Source organism: Syngnathoides biaculeatus, chromosome 23 (genome assembly GCF_019802595.1).
Source record: "Syngnathoides biaculeatus isolate LvHL_M chromosome 23, ASM1980259v1, whole genome shotgun sequence".
Lineage (NCBI taxonomy): Eukaryota > Metazoa > Chordata > Actinopteri > Syngnathiformes > Syngnathidae > Syngnathoides > Syngnathoides biaculeatus.
Window position 1 is genome coordinate 18,367,784 of NC_084662.1, and position 15,308 is coordinate 18,383,091.

Here is a 15,308-nt window from a genome sequence, read left to right on the forward strand (position 1 = left end):
CCTTGTTTCCAGATAAGCAGCAATCTATCATGCCTACTATCTGCAACCTGAGGATTCCACCGTGGCCCAACTCAATATTTCCATCGCTGAACAAAAGCAATGTCAGGGAACCAATTTCCTCTTAGCATCATGAATGAGAAGCCCATTCATCAAATCACAAAAGCAAACAGAATCGGAGTCAAAAGACATTAGCAAGCTGTCCAAGCACTAACATAGGTTGGAGAAACTGGACCTTTTCTGTTTCTCTGTTTTGTTTCAGAAGTTTTTCTTAATGTGTTTGCCATTATGAAGCCAATATTGCTCAGGTTGAAGCTTGCATACAGTAAGTCAACACACGCAACCAAAAGGCGCCTGATTGACTGAGCCACTGCATGCTGCATTGAATAGTTTGGGCCTACACTTCAGGCAGGGATTCAAAATGAGCCCTGCTGACCTTGGACCACCTGACAATAGCACTGCATTAATCCATTACATATAAGACACAGAATCCTATGAATAAAGGTAGACATATAACAAGAGAAAGGAGACTCAAAGAAATGAGAAATGTAATCGGCCTGTTGAAGAATTATAGATGACTCGAGTGTCAGCACCACATGAGCTTTCTCCAAAAGAGTGAAATCACATCATTGGCACTTTGGGGTAATTGAGGGATGTTTACATGCCCTCGTAGCAGGAGCTCTACAACTGCAGACAAAAAAGCAGCTAGTTGTTAGGACAGCTGTGTTCTGCTTTGGACTAAATGGAGTAAATTCAATCTGTAAATAGAAGGAAGAGAGCTTCCCATTTAAGCCCGAGTTCTATGGACCTTCCATGCCGGCCTTATAAACAAACCTCATAAAGTCTACACACCCCTCTTTAAATGACATTTTATGCCAGGAGTCAAAAGAAAATATGCTGCCACAACCATACTTGACTGTTCTTTTGTTGAATTTTTTGTTTGCACTAAATATCCCTTTTGGAATTCTAGCCACTATGTTCAGCCTTGGTCTCATCAAAGTATTACATTTTTTCTCCCAACATGCATTTGAGAGATCCCGCTTGCCTTTCTTTGTTCATGTGTGTTCTAAAATAAGGCATCCAATCTGCCATCCTACTCCATAGCCCTTGAAGACATTTTTGTAACTCCTTGAACGTTGCTGACTATGCGATGGCAGCCCACTTTACCTGTTTTGTACTTGTCTTTTCATCAGTTTCTGAGGGGGATATCCAATTTTTGGTCCAGACCTGTCACTTTTCTCCGCTCGATAACTATCTTCACTGTGTTCAATAGTATATTTAATGTCTTATAAATTCTCTCCCTTCTTGTTCCAACTGACACATCTGAACGAGAACCCTCTGATGTTGAGGGTTTCCTCCTGGATATTTTTTGCTCCTATCGGAACACAGAGTGCACAGCACTTTGCCGGGAATGTCCACTTTTTGTATGTGTTCGGTTAGACATGATACCGTTTTCGGCCCTATCTGCACGGTTACACTTTTCTCAAGCCCTGCCGGTCTGAAACAGTTTTTGATTCCAGCATCCTTGTCTATTGCCCTCGCTCAATCTTCATCCTTTTTTTCCTTACACTTTTGCCATCGTAAAACTTTGAACACACCGTCGCTCAGTTCACGCTATCTAAGTCCCACGCGCCATTACTTGGCTAACTAACAAGTTACACTGCGATTTCTGAGAACCGAGAACACATGTACATGGCAATGGTGAAACTCGATTAACCACTAACACAATTGGATCGTTATACTGTATAACTCTGTTGTCCAATCGAGTAATTTGCCGCAAACAGGTTTTAATGTTTATGTCGCAAAATGCAAATATTTACACTACCAAGCAAGTTAGAAGGGCATATGATAGTCGTGCTTGTGCTAGCACTAAGCTGAAGTTGCAGCTCAGAGCCCACCACCGAGAGGCAGGCGCATGATGCCCCGCCGAAATTTTCTCAACGGATTTGCCCTTCTTTCGCGAATGGTCATTTTGGTCTGAAAAAAATCAGAAATCCGCCGATCGGCGGAAAATTCTCATCCCTCCACAAACCAACATACAGGATGTTTATGTTCGGTGGAATTTGGGCAATCCAGCACCCACTTTTTTAATTTTGCATGCTGAATTTCCTTCATAACTAGAGACAATATTTTTACGAGGAGTTTCAAAACCTTCTGAAGTAGAGGTGTGTGTGTGTATATACTGTATATTCTAAATAGATGAGCAGGTGTGATGCTCATGCCCATTACCCCCACCAATTACCTCCAATTTTTATAGAGACCAATTCACTAAACTAAAATGCGTTTTAAATCAGAATATGGAGAGTGGGTATGAGTCATTATTGCTCTTAACTCTATATGGTTTTTATTAAATTATTCATCTTCACTTTCGCGGTTATAATATTGAGAATTGTACTACACGAAAACCATAAACTCCTCTGCAAACGTACACAACTTTGACACACGACATTAAATTTATTCCGTAGTTGTACAAGGATTACAAGGGTGTTTTGCTTTCAGGCTTTAACTGCAATCAAATAATCCAATATAGGGTGACAATACCAACACCTATACAGACAAATACAATACAACTGACAAAAAAAAGGTGTTGCAAGAAAAAAAGTCTTTTTTTTTGTTTGTAAATGAGTGAAATCAAAGGTACATTAAATCTACACACTTCCAGGAAAGAAGCTCCCATACTACCTTTTGCATTTCAAATGGCATTGGTCAGACTGTACATACGTATTAAAAAAAAAGATTAAAATTGGGAATTTTATCATTCATTCATGTCCCTTCCTCCCCCCCAAAAATCCTTACAGATGTTTGAGTGGATTGAAACACCTGTGTGACGACAAATCATCCCATTCTCTAGGTCGTGCCCTTGGGTCCTCACTCCTTTCTGCGCTTCTTGTCGTGGTAATCGTCCTTGGAACGGCTGCTGGTGGACGCTCTCTTTGAGCCACCATGCTGTTTGGCCTCCTCCAAGAATTTATCCAGGCCGAAGGGGTCCTCCTCGAACTGGACAGGCCCCTCGCGTCTTTGGCCGTGGTCAGCGCCTGAGAACTCTTTGTCGGGGACAAACCTGAAATAAGGAAACACAATTAGATTGCATCACTTCAATTCACTTAAACTAAAATCTGTCTGCAGGAGGCGTCTGCAGAGTGCTGAATATCAACTTAAAAGTTTTCAAAGTAAACTTCCAAGATAGAATCATACCTAGTCAATATGATTGTTCCATCAGGGTTAGTCAAAACACATAAACACACAATGAAAACACTTGCAAGGAGCATGGAGAAATAATTTCACCGAACAGTGTGATAAGTGGCCAATCAGAAAAGTCAATTACTCCTGTCACTCAATAGGTGATGCCTTTTAAAATCACATCACCATATGAATGGTAACGTGTGTGACTTTCAGCACAATTACTATAGAAAACCCATTATTTTTCTTTCCAATCTCTTCTGTTGTTTGTATCTACGTTTAGGAAAAGAGTGCTATTTTTCTTTATTAAAAATGTCCCAAAATAATTTGGGTATTTAGGGGGCTGGAATAGATTAATGGCATTTCGATTAATTTCAATTGGGAATATAGATTTAGCATTCAAGCTGGTTGAGTTGGGAGCTTAGTCACAGAAAAGAAAAATGAAATTTGTAGTTTGCGTTTCTTTTGCAAAACTAATTCCACAACTTGCATGGAACATAGTTCCAAATACCTGTTGTTTTGCATGAGTGTGTCAAAGTCATCGGCATAGGCGTCCTTGTCGATGGCTTTGCTGGGTCGGTAGATGTTGGAGGCCATGTCTCTGCCACCGCGGAAAGGCTGGTCGTACACATTGTACGTCTCATCCTCACCACCAGCAAAACCGCTATCCATTCCCTGGGAGGACAAAGAGGGAAGGAAAAGTACACATTAAGTAACAATGTCAAATATCCAATCTGTTTGAACCAACATGCACACCGTCAATTCTCATTTGACAATTTCTCCTTTTCACATCAAAGTAGGGCTGCCACAAATGATTATATTTGTGATTAATCGACCAAACAGGTCATACTGCTGCTGCAGCAGCAATGTGGTTAATTGTATACTTTTTCCACATATGGAAAATGGCTTAATCTCTTTGACAACGTGATGTTAATGGCTCATCATACAGTATATGTCGCTTATTTGGTTCCCTGAAAAGTGATCATGTTGCAGAAATGAGGGTTGCACCTGCAGCCCACGATATTAAATTGTAGTTTATCACACGAACAAGCAGGTGCTCTTCCACTTTTGATTTATCCAGATAGAACATTAAGAATATTGTTTATTTGCAATGTTAAGGTGGTAATAGAAAGCTTCCGACCATGCTACCCTGAGAGTGTCAGATCTCGGAAGCTAAGCGGTTTGGGGCTGGTTAGTACTTGGATGGGAATACCAGGTGCTGTAAGCTTGTCTCCCCGGCTAAAATGCAGAGGGGTTGTGTCAGGAAGGGCAACCGGCTTAAAACTGTGCCAAACAAGTATGCGTTTATCTGAGATAACACGCTCTGGCGACACCTAATGGGACAATCCAAAAGGAAAAGAAGAAGGTGGTAATAGAACATCAACTTTTAAACTTTGAAACTTGTACCAGCATTCCTAAAATGAAGGTAATAGTCGGATCCTGAAGGCAGACAACAGGCCAAGCAGCAGGGAGGATTCTCAAGCACTCGAGAGAAAAACAAAGCTTAAAAAACAATAAACAACTCAAAATTGTTGCCGATTTTGACCGTCTTGACAGCCGTAGATTGAAGTCAGCAAAGTGCCATCTATCAAATATGCCCATAAATAGTCTCTCCTGAGTAGTTATCATGTTGTGTGGTCCCAATTAAGTAATTCTCTCTGTGATAGGGAAAAACAGTTGGTGCGGACAATTGCAAGTGTCAAACGTTTAGTAATTGTGATCCCAACACTGTGATCACAGACTTTGTGATTGTGATGGAATGAAAGCCCTTTAGGAAGTGACCTAAGGCTTGCGCTGTTGGCAGACACAAATACTACCCAAATCATTTACCACAGTAAAATGTTAGGGAGAAAAGCTTGCAACTCCAATGCAGTTACCAGATAAATGAAGTAAGTCCAGTTTTTTTCCCTACTACGGTTTCTTCTCACATTGCATTTTCGGGTTTGGGGATGGAGACTGGAGATATCATGAATTTGTGCAGTGTAAATCTCAAATACATCTCACAGCAGCAGTAAACGCATCAAATTCCTTTTTATGTTGTGTGAGGTCGCTCACATCTTTAAAAAAATTCTTCAGACCCGCTTAAGGCTTTACAAAACAAAATAACTTTCAAACTGATTGTAATACTGGAAGACAGAGAAACAATCAATGATGGAAGCGTTGGTAGAAACAGACAACATTTTGCTCATCTTGGGTCGTGATAGGGAAAAGGCAGGTATGCTTATAATACTCACTTTACTCTGGTTGAAAAGTCGCTGGTCAAATTGAGCCTCGTTGGTGGTGCGAGGGTTAGGCATACCAAGTGCGATGACCTCACTAATGTCTCGTTCCTGGTCCCGCTGGAGTTTGGATCTGAAACAAAAAGACAAAGTAGTATGACGCGAACATGTAGTAATGATGAAGTGTGAAATCCAGGCTTTCCATATGCATTAAGTGCAGGGTTGAGTATGTCCAGCACCTCTTATCAGGCGCTGCCCTGGAAATGTTCCGGTCGTGTTGTCTCTCTTTCCTTCGGTCGTGCCGGATCTCATCGCGCTCCCTTGCTTCGCTGTCCTCGCCACCTTAATCCAACATTGGAGTGAAATAGAAAATTTGACATTAAGAAGGAATGTGCAACATGATTTCAAAGAACATGTAGACCAAAATCAAAACATACAATTTGATTAGTCTTGATATAGAAGTGTCTCACCTTTGTCACCATGGCTTTTAATTCCTGCTCTGCGATCTCGGGCCATTTGGGCCAATTCCCTGAGTTTCTCCTCTTTCTTTTCTTTCTCCTTTTGGGCCATCTTCTTTTCTACCTGGGCTCTCATTTCCACTGCCTCTCTGGCCTACAGAGACAATCAAAATTTCACATTAGTTGTTTCAAAAGCTGAGTAGAACATATATAAAAGTAGAGATGATTTCCATGCCTCAAAGCATTACAACAGTGCACAAGGCACTGTTAATATAAATTTAGTTATAACTACAGTATGTCAACTTTTCAAAATGAAAGCAACCATGTTAAGACCTTCACTAATTTAAACACAAAATATGAAAATATTAAAAAATATATCTTTAAATAAATACAATCTGTGATTATAATTTTCCCCCATGAAAAAAAACAACCAATACAAGAACATCAGCATCCCAACTAATGATATAAAGGACCATGGGTGACAGTACTTTTCTATCAGCAATGTAGAGAGCCTCAGCCAGCTTGGCAAAGTTTTCATTGATGTGAACGGTCTGCAGCCCCCTGCCATCAGCCGCCAGACGCTTATCTAGAGGGATGGTGTAACCCTGGAACAAAGAGAGTACAGACAGTGAGAAAGAGGCATAAATCTAAATTAGAATTTGGTGGTACATTACCTTAGCGTTCTTCCAGTTGGAGATGCATGGAGGAATCTTCCATTCCTGCTGTTCCTTAACTGTCATCTAAAACCAAGAAGAGGAAAGATGAATGTTACACATATGTTTTCAATACATTTTACAGAGTATAGAGCAGACGAATGCAGTACAGAGTGTCCTCTGTTTACAAACGAATTCAGGTCTAACAGAGACAATGTCTCCCAAATTTGTATGCAAGTCGGAACGCGCCAGAATGTGTTGAATGAAGTAATGGAAACTATTTAGCAAAATAATAATTACGGCACATATTCTCAAGGAAATCTCTTTCAGTTCATAAATATAAACTCACATGGAAAAACAGTCAGCACGGTGCTAAGTGAGCATACCTTCTTGTGCTGCTTCTTGGGCAAATTACTTCAACGTGTGCTATTTGTAATGAAATGGCAGTGAAATTTATGAAATTGAAATGTCATGAATTGGTATCGGTATAAACTGAGGACTCACTGCATACAATCTTAAATGTGGAATTCCAAAAGTACCTTTCTGCTTGGAGAATGCATGACAGGTGCTGGGGGGGAAGGAGGTCCACGAGGGATCTTCTTGTTGATTCTGTAACATTTATTTTGAATGAAATAATCCAAGGTTAAGAACACTGCTGCAAAACGGCATTATTGTGGATAATATATTCAGAGATGGACATGATTACTTGAAGCGTGGTGGTTCCATGGGGTCTTTCTGCATTTCCACCATGCGGATCACTCTCTGTTTGGCTCCAGAATTGAAAGCCACTCCCTGCTGGGATGGCGTGTATCTAATGGACAGACAAAACATGAAAGGTTTACTTCAGATATTTATATCCACATCTATCTTCATGGTGTCCTTGTTTGTTTCTGGCCAAACTTTGGAATTCCATCAAGGGAGCCCTACCGACTAAAGACTAATACAGTTTGTTTATTGTTGCCAAATTACACAATACGATAATTCAGTTACCCATTCGGACTTCCCCATTGAAAATTGTGTTGATACCTGATGTACTGTGCTGGGGCTTGTTTGTCTGCTGCTCGTACAGGCATGGCAGCAGCAATTTTTTGGGATACCTGCTTGCTGAGGGCCGCACGAGTCTTCTCAGTCAGCTACAAGGAGGACAGACAGAGGACAACGAACTCAGTCTCATTCCCCATGACTTTTATATACAGTAATCTTGTTTGCGTCGTGTATATAAGCACCACAGAATAAACTAATCTGACTGGTGAAGAATACGTCATCACGCAGAACTTTCAGTGTGTATCCAACCACAGGAACAAAGGTTCTCTATTTTGTTCACATTTTTCATCTAATTACTTTATACACACGTTCTTCATACAAATATTTTGTTAATTCCGACTTGACTACAGTGTTAATATTACACTGCAGCATTCCAACATTAGATGAAAGTGGACTTTCGTGAAAATTCCTGAAAATACAAATGTGAGCACATGCCCCCCCACCCCTGGGAAATTTTTGATAAAATGAACGGCTGTGGTGCATTCTGGTGATATCTGTGAACAAAATTCTGACAAAAATTGAAAGTAAAATTTTCAAGTCCTGACCCAAAAAAAAAAAAAAAAATTGGGCAGAAGTTCTCCAAAAGCCAAGCCCAGATTTTTTTGCCCCCCATCCCCTACCTATCACTGGATAGCACAAAATCACATTTGTCATTAAAATATGCCATCTTTTCTCAAGACAAATGAAGTAAGTGAACTAGTCAGTAAAAAGAAATCTAAAATTGTCCTTTTCCCCACATTATACATATTATAGTATAGCTATAGAATATACACGAAAATATATCCTAGAATTTGTATACCGTACAGCAATACATGTTAAAGAAGTTGATCTGTAGTAATTACTAATAACATTTAAGTCTCAAACTTGTTACATCGCGTTGCACTGATACACTCGACTACATTGCTCACTATCTTAGATATAGATCTAGTAATACTAATAGTATAATCAGCTGCCTTAAATATTTTATAAATACACACACACACACACACACACACACACACACACACACACACACACAGTCAGTCAGTCACATTTGAAAAATGTGCGGGTGTGGTCAGTCATACTCGCAGATTAAGTTGCCGGTGTGATTAGGGATGGCTTTAAAATAATTTACTGGATTAATATAACTGTAAATTAAAGATAAAATAAATACGTAACTAAAATAGAAAACTAAAATTTAAAACTCATAAATGATCATTTCCAATTTCAACTGATATTAGTACAACATGATATAAAATGGTATTTAAAAATTTTCATCAATCAATAAATTGATCTGACAAACTATCTGAAGAAAAGTTAAATGCACTGGCCTGTCAAGGAATAAACACGGTCTATACTCGCAATGTTTTGAAAATGCTCAAAGTTTAGTTCAACATAATCGCCGTTTGTTGCAACAAGTTAGCGATACATTGTAAACAAACATTCCTGTCGGCAATCGTGACATATTGTTATGTGTGTGTGTGTCTGGGGGGAGTGGGGGGGCACTCACCACGGGACTGCCATAAATAGGAGGCCGACTTGCTAGAACACGCCTTTATGTGCATGCGCTTAACGTATTGGCCACACCTGAATCAAGCAACGAGGTGGATGATAGTTGAACGTCTTATTTTGGGCAGTGGGGCACGCCATCACACTTCTTCGCGATCAATGCAATGAGCACCCCTGGTGCAACCAAATTTCCTTTGACATGGCTCATGATGTTGATGACTTTCGATGTAAATGCGCTCGCATTTCGTGAAGCAATTCTGAACATGCGCTTTCGTACATGCTTCATACATGCTCAGTACGGTTAACTTGCATTTCCTGTTTTTGGTTGAATACCGGTTGTTTTGGAGCATGCTTGTTTAGTTAACGTTTATTAAATAAACACGTAAATGAATGTAAAGACCACACAAAATAAGCGACGTCTTGAGAGAATGCAAGGGGAGGGGCGTTACTGTTACTAGTGTTAGTGCCTCAACATGGCTACGCTCGTGAAAACAAAAACAAATTCAAACGCATGTTCGTTCAATGTTGTCCGGATTAATTTTAGGTAATTTTTCCTCAATATTCCGGAGGAATTTTCATGAAAATTTAAAAATCTGGAATTCCGGGAAAATACCGAGGACTTTCATCAACGCAACATACAAAACTGGCTTAGGTCAGTGTCACAGGAATGCAACGTCATCTCCAGGTACTGCATAGCAAAGCAGAGTGTTTAAAGGTCTTCAGAAGAACAGGTTCCCGATGCCAGAATACAGCTAGAAATCGAGTCTGTGAGTGGCCGTAAAGTCTGAACCGCTATATAGAGGGGATGACAAAAAAACAAAACGAAACACAAAAAAAAGCCCTGAGATCATTTCAAACCACTATGAAAGGAATTCAGGTCCTATATCAATGCAATCAATGACATGACCTCCACTTGGTTAACAGCTCATCTTTTACAGCGACCCCTAACGGGACAAGCCGAAAAGAAAAGAAGAAGAATAGTGCTACTGTTGATACCATTTTCCCAACTATGGAACCCCCCCCCCAAAAAAAAATAAAAAATGGGTACATCACTTTAATCCCTGTTAAGTGAAAAATGTTTTCTAAATTTGACACATCACAGAGAAGAATGTTGTTAGAAAACTTACCAAAGTATATATGTATGCAAAATGAGGCTTCAAAAATCATGAAAACTAAAGATATTATTTCTGCTCTCAAAAGCTCTGGCTGTGTTTGGTGAAAATGTGAAACCAAGCTCTGGAGAAAAATGGATGCTATGTTGTCTAGAATCTCTCTTAATAATACATAATACAGTTGTTTAAGCTGTAAAAATATCCCCGCTTAAAACTCTTGGTGTTTGGAATATATTTAACCAGGTCTTTGCGAGGCTTTTTTTTAACGCCATGACGAGCTTTCTAGAAGTGCCGATAAGAACCCCCCACAATTCTCTGTAAGATGTATACACACACAAACACACAGCTGACAATGAGATGCTTTACAGTAGTCAAGCCAAAGCAAAGCCCTGGTCCACATGAGACTCCCCCCAGCCTCTGCTTTTCTGGTTATTTCTCAGTGATGTGCGTGCACTCAATGCTGACAAATTGAAACAAAGAGAGAGGCAACTCTCAAAACAAAGGGAAACACATTTTGGAGTTCATTTTGCAGGGTCTTTAAATAGCCATCATCACCTCCTACCTCTTGGACAGCTTCCTCATCTGGCTTCTGTAGCTCTGGGGTGTCTTCATTCATCACTTCTTTAGGAAGTAGATCTGTATACTTACTGAAGATCACCTGCAATAAAGGCACAAAATATTTGACCTCTTAACACATCACGAGTGATCATCTCTTGAATCTAGTTTCCATTTTCCAACACTGAGTTCAGTCTATAGTTATGTATTAATAACTTAAAATGTAATGGACCACGCCCCGCTAATTGTGGAGATGTGGTAATAAAACAAGATGACAAGATGTTACTTTACTCTCCACATAGTGTTTTTACATCAAGCATCCAACTACTCTTAGAAGCCAACAACTACCTTGAAGTTACATGCCCAAGCCCCCCCCCCCCCCCATCTCTAATCTTAATTTCAAGAGTATGTTTGCACAAACTTGAGTGTTCTAACTGCATACCTTTTCCTTACTTTGACCTTGTCTTGCAATGGCATCATATTTGACTTTTCCCTCCGCATCCACTTGCATGGTCAAGGCATTGGAGGTTTTCTTTTGCCTACCCATCTCCAGAGGAAACTGTGCCACATGAATCTCTGGAAAAGCACCCCCATCTCCAAAGTCCTATAGAAGAAATATAATTTACACATACCAAGTGATACACATTTTATTCATTCACCAATTAAGATATTTAACGACAGGCTGTTCTACATCGGTACTGACCTCGACAGCTCGAGGCACCCATCCATTTCTGTGCCCGTAAGGAGGTGGCTCTCTCCGAGAAGCAACCAAGGCAGTTGAGTACGACTTCTGGGCACGAAGTCGGTCTTCTGCTTCCAGCTGATCTTGTGAGAGCTGAGTAGGCGCCGGTAAAAAGCTGGAACAAAAAACAAATAAAATACCTGTCAAAGCTAGACGGGACACGTGCTAAGACACGTCGGTTATGAATGAAATAATTATGCTACCGAACGCGGTAAATATGGAGGCCTGCTATGCTAGCGTTAGCTGCACGACAGAAACAAAACTACACAGCAGTTAGTGGTGGTCACATTGGATGGCTTCAAAATATCCGACGCGTTGATTCAATGGAACACAAGGAAAACGGCTTTTGTTTGACGTCTTCAATTGGACACACAAAGGCTCTTGCCAAAAGCTTACCTAGTCAGCGACATCTTCCCCTCTTCCTGCTCAGCAAGCTACGCTACCCTTCTTCGTCGGAAGTCAATGCTGCAAGCACCATTCATTCGATTGCAGTACTGACATCTGCTGGTTTAAGGTAGCAACTACTGTGTTAAGCCGTTCGGTTTCTGAGTTTACACTACACAAACGTACAGTTTCGAGTTTCATATCACTGTACATATCAGACTTTGAAAAATTGCATTCTAAACTTAAGTAAAAGCACAGACACTCGGGTAAAAAAACACTGTTAAAAGTAGAAGCTCTGACAAATCCTGTACTTTCCCCTTTGATATATATCCATCCATTTTCTTAGCCCCTTATCCTCACAAGGGTCGCGGGACTGCTGGAACATATCCCAGCTGTCAAGGGGGGGGGGTTGTACCTGGGTCCTCAGATCTTCAAGGCCAACGCTTTACCAGCTAATCCACCGTATATAGGGTTACGGGGAGTGCTGAAGCCTATACCAGCTGTCAACGGGCAGGAGGCGGGGTACACCCTGAACTGGTTGCCAGGCAATCGCAGGGCACATAGAGACAAACAGCCACACTCACAATCACAGCTAGGGACAATTTAGAATCTCCAAGTCATGTAGCATATTTTTGGGATCTGGGAGGAAACTGGAGTGCCCGGAGAAAACCCATGCAGGCACTTGGAGAAGATGCAAATTCCACATGGGGGGGTCGAATCCGGGTCCTCAGAACTCTGAGGCCAACGCTTTACCAGCTAATCCACCGTGCCGCATATATATATATATATATATATATATATATATATATATATATATATATATATAATATATATATATATATACACACACACACACACATATATGTGTGTGTGTGTGTGTGTGCACGCTGTGACCCTTGTGAGGATAAGCAGCTTCGATAATGGATGTGTGTGCGTGCGTGTGCATGTGTGTCTATGTGTATGTAGCCTGCAATTGGGTGGCAATCAGTCTAGGTATCTGCAATTACGCTATAGCATACCTGTGACCCTTACGGAGCAAAAGCAATAAAGAAAATGGATTGATTGCTTTTTTAGGATCGTTATCAGTTGAGTTGGATGATTCCCGGACTTCACTTTCTGCCACCTTGCAGCTAATTTGAAAACTTTAAGAATTAGTGTGGCCTTTTACTTTGGTAAATGTTTCATAATATATTTCAATTATTAATGTGGTGCAAAAGAAAAGGACATGTCAAGATTTATTATTTATTGTACTGTGGCAGTGTATTCACAGGACAATGGCAGGGAATTCATTTTCACCCTTATCCATTTAATTTCTGAAACTGTGGTTGCTATTGTTAGTCTCTGTGGGCTTGTATCTCAGGCATGCTACAATCATGAATGAATTAGATATAGTCTTGGGCATCATCATCGCCAGCATCATTTCTTTCCCCGTCTTCATTAATACATATCTGCCGAAATGACTTTGGCTTCCCCTTGTCTGCACCCACACTCGCCTCACTTAAGAGGCATTAAGCAGACTAATACTATTTAACTTGAATGACTGATGGCGTTTCCATCCACCTCAGGGATTGTAGCACCATTTTCAGACTTTCTTTGAGTTAAAGGACCGTTTTATAAATGATTGTATTTTATTTTAACCAAGCAAGCAAGCAACCAGTCTGGTCTATCAAGGCATGTTTAGATGAGTTTGCTACAGAAGAACCCCTGTCGAGCATATACCATGACTGATGTAACATCCATCCATCCATCCATCCATCCATCCATCCATCCATCCATCCATCCATCCATCCATCCATCCATCCATCCATCCATCCATCCATCCATCCATCCAACCATCCATCCATCCATCCATCCATCCATCCATCCATCCATCCATCCATTTTCTTCGCTGCTTATCCTCAGAAGGGTTGCTGGGAGTGCTGAAGCCTATCCCAGCTGTCAACGGGCAGGAAGTGGGGTATACCTTGAACTGGTTGCCAGCCAATCGCAGGGCACATCGAGACAGTCACACTCACAATCACACCTAGGGGCAATTTAGAGTGTCCAATTAATGTTGCATGTTTATGGAATGTGGGAGGAAACCAGAGTGCCCGGAGGAAACCCACGCAGACACAGGGAGAACATGCAAACTCCACAAAGGCGGGTCGGGGATTGGACCTAGGTCCTCAGAACTGTGAGGCCAACGCTTTATCAGCTGCGTCATCGTGACGCCACTGATGTAATAGTTTGAGTTTCAATTTACTGGTGTTGTAATCTACATGCGAAATAGAAACAAGTGTTTTTTCTGCTCACACACGATGACTGCTCAAGTGTAGTTATTGTTGTTCCACTGCAAAGTCAGACACGCCATTATAAATTCATCAGTTGATTGAGCTATTCCCATAAGAAATTAAACTTCAGTTCTTTGCTTTCCTCCAGTTTATTGTCAATGAAACTAATTTCTGTCAAAAATAATTCACGCCATGATTATTAACAGGTAAGCACAAGGTAAAGAAGAGAAGAGGAAGCACGAGCCCTGTACCCACTCATGGGAATCAAATAGGAAATGAAAAGAGCTCCAAGTGGGCCAGCAAGCAGTTTCCAATCTGGTGAAATCATATACACGTTCATGATATCATAATATCCGTGTACACCTCACGCATATAAACTGAACTACGGGAGCGAGCCCTTATTGCAAGAGGCTCAGCATGCTAAACCAAGTGATGCAATCCCACAGTGACACTTTCCTCATTATGTGTCGCACTGCAGTCTTTTCACCTGATGCGATGATCTCATAATGCTTCCCTTCCACACGCGTGCTACATTTTTCTTTCCTGTCAAACATAGTTAAGTGGAGAACGTTATCACCTTTCTGCTGTGGCGCTGTTCGGTCGCGATGACCAAACAGAAAGGAAAGAAACAGACATGAAGCATGTAATTGTTTTGATCATTAATTGAGAACCCACCTTGTAGAATGACCCTTAAAAGCGTGATCAAAACTCAGGTTCACTCACATCTGGTCCTCCCAAATCAGAGAAGCTCCTGCCAGCACCAGGATGGTGTCCAGAAGAAGCGAGCCAAACAAGGTCACCAGAGAGCGGGGAATTTTTTTATGATCAAAACAAACTGCTGCCTCTGCAAAGAGAGGACCTAATTTATAGGAACAGTCACTGGCTTTGTGGTCTGAACAAGTGTTGGATTTATATTAAACAATAACTCCAAGAAATCTAGTTTTCCTTGTAACTATGATTGCAATGCGACCAATCATGCATTTTCATACCCTTTATTAATGTTTTATAGGGTGCATGCTAAACTTTAAAATAGTATGATATCCCTTTTGCAATTAGATTCACTTAAATAACAATATGGTTCCTAATGGCAACATCAAATATTAATAGAAATTATTATTTATATTTTCCTGTCCTTGATACAACACGCTGACTGTTGCATCAGACCCCTGAGCTATAATTTCCGCCGCTCGAGGAGGTCCTGATTGC

General features: G+C 40.7%; 1 protein-coding gene across 1 annotated transcript; it reads right to left on the reverse strand.

Moving 5' to 3' along the window:
* Positions 1–2,428: 2,428 nt before the first annotated feature.
* snw1 (SNW domain containing 1) lies at positions 2,429–11,989 on the reverse strand. Its single transcript, XM_061812998.1, has 14 exons — positions 11,845–11,989; positions 11,410–11,563; positions 11,149–11,310; positions 10,714–10,809; positions 7,534–7,640; positions 7,214–7,318; positions 7,047–7,116; positions 6,529–6,594; positions 6,343–6,459; positions 5,867–6,008; positions 5,636–5,738; positions 5,412–5,529; positions 3,689–3,852; positions 2,429–3,058 (listed from the first exon to the last, which is right to left on the reverse strand). The coding sequence occupies exons 1-14, from the start codon at positions 11,856–11,858 to the stop codon at positions 2,866–2,868; spliced, it is 1,611 nt and encodes a 536-aa protein (XP_061668982.1). The 5' UTR covers positions 11,859–11,989; the 3' UTR covers positions 2,429–2,865.
* Positions 11,990–15,308: the final 3,319 nt, after the last annotated feature.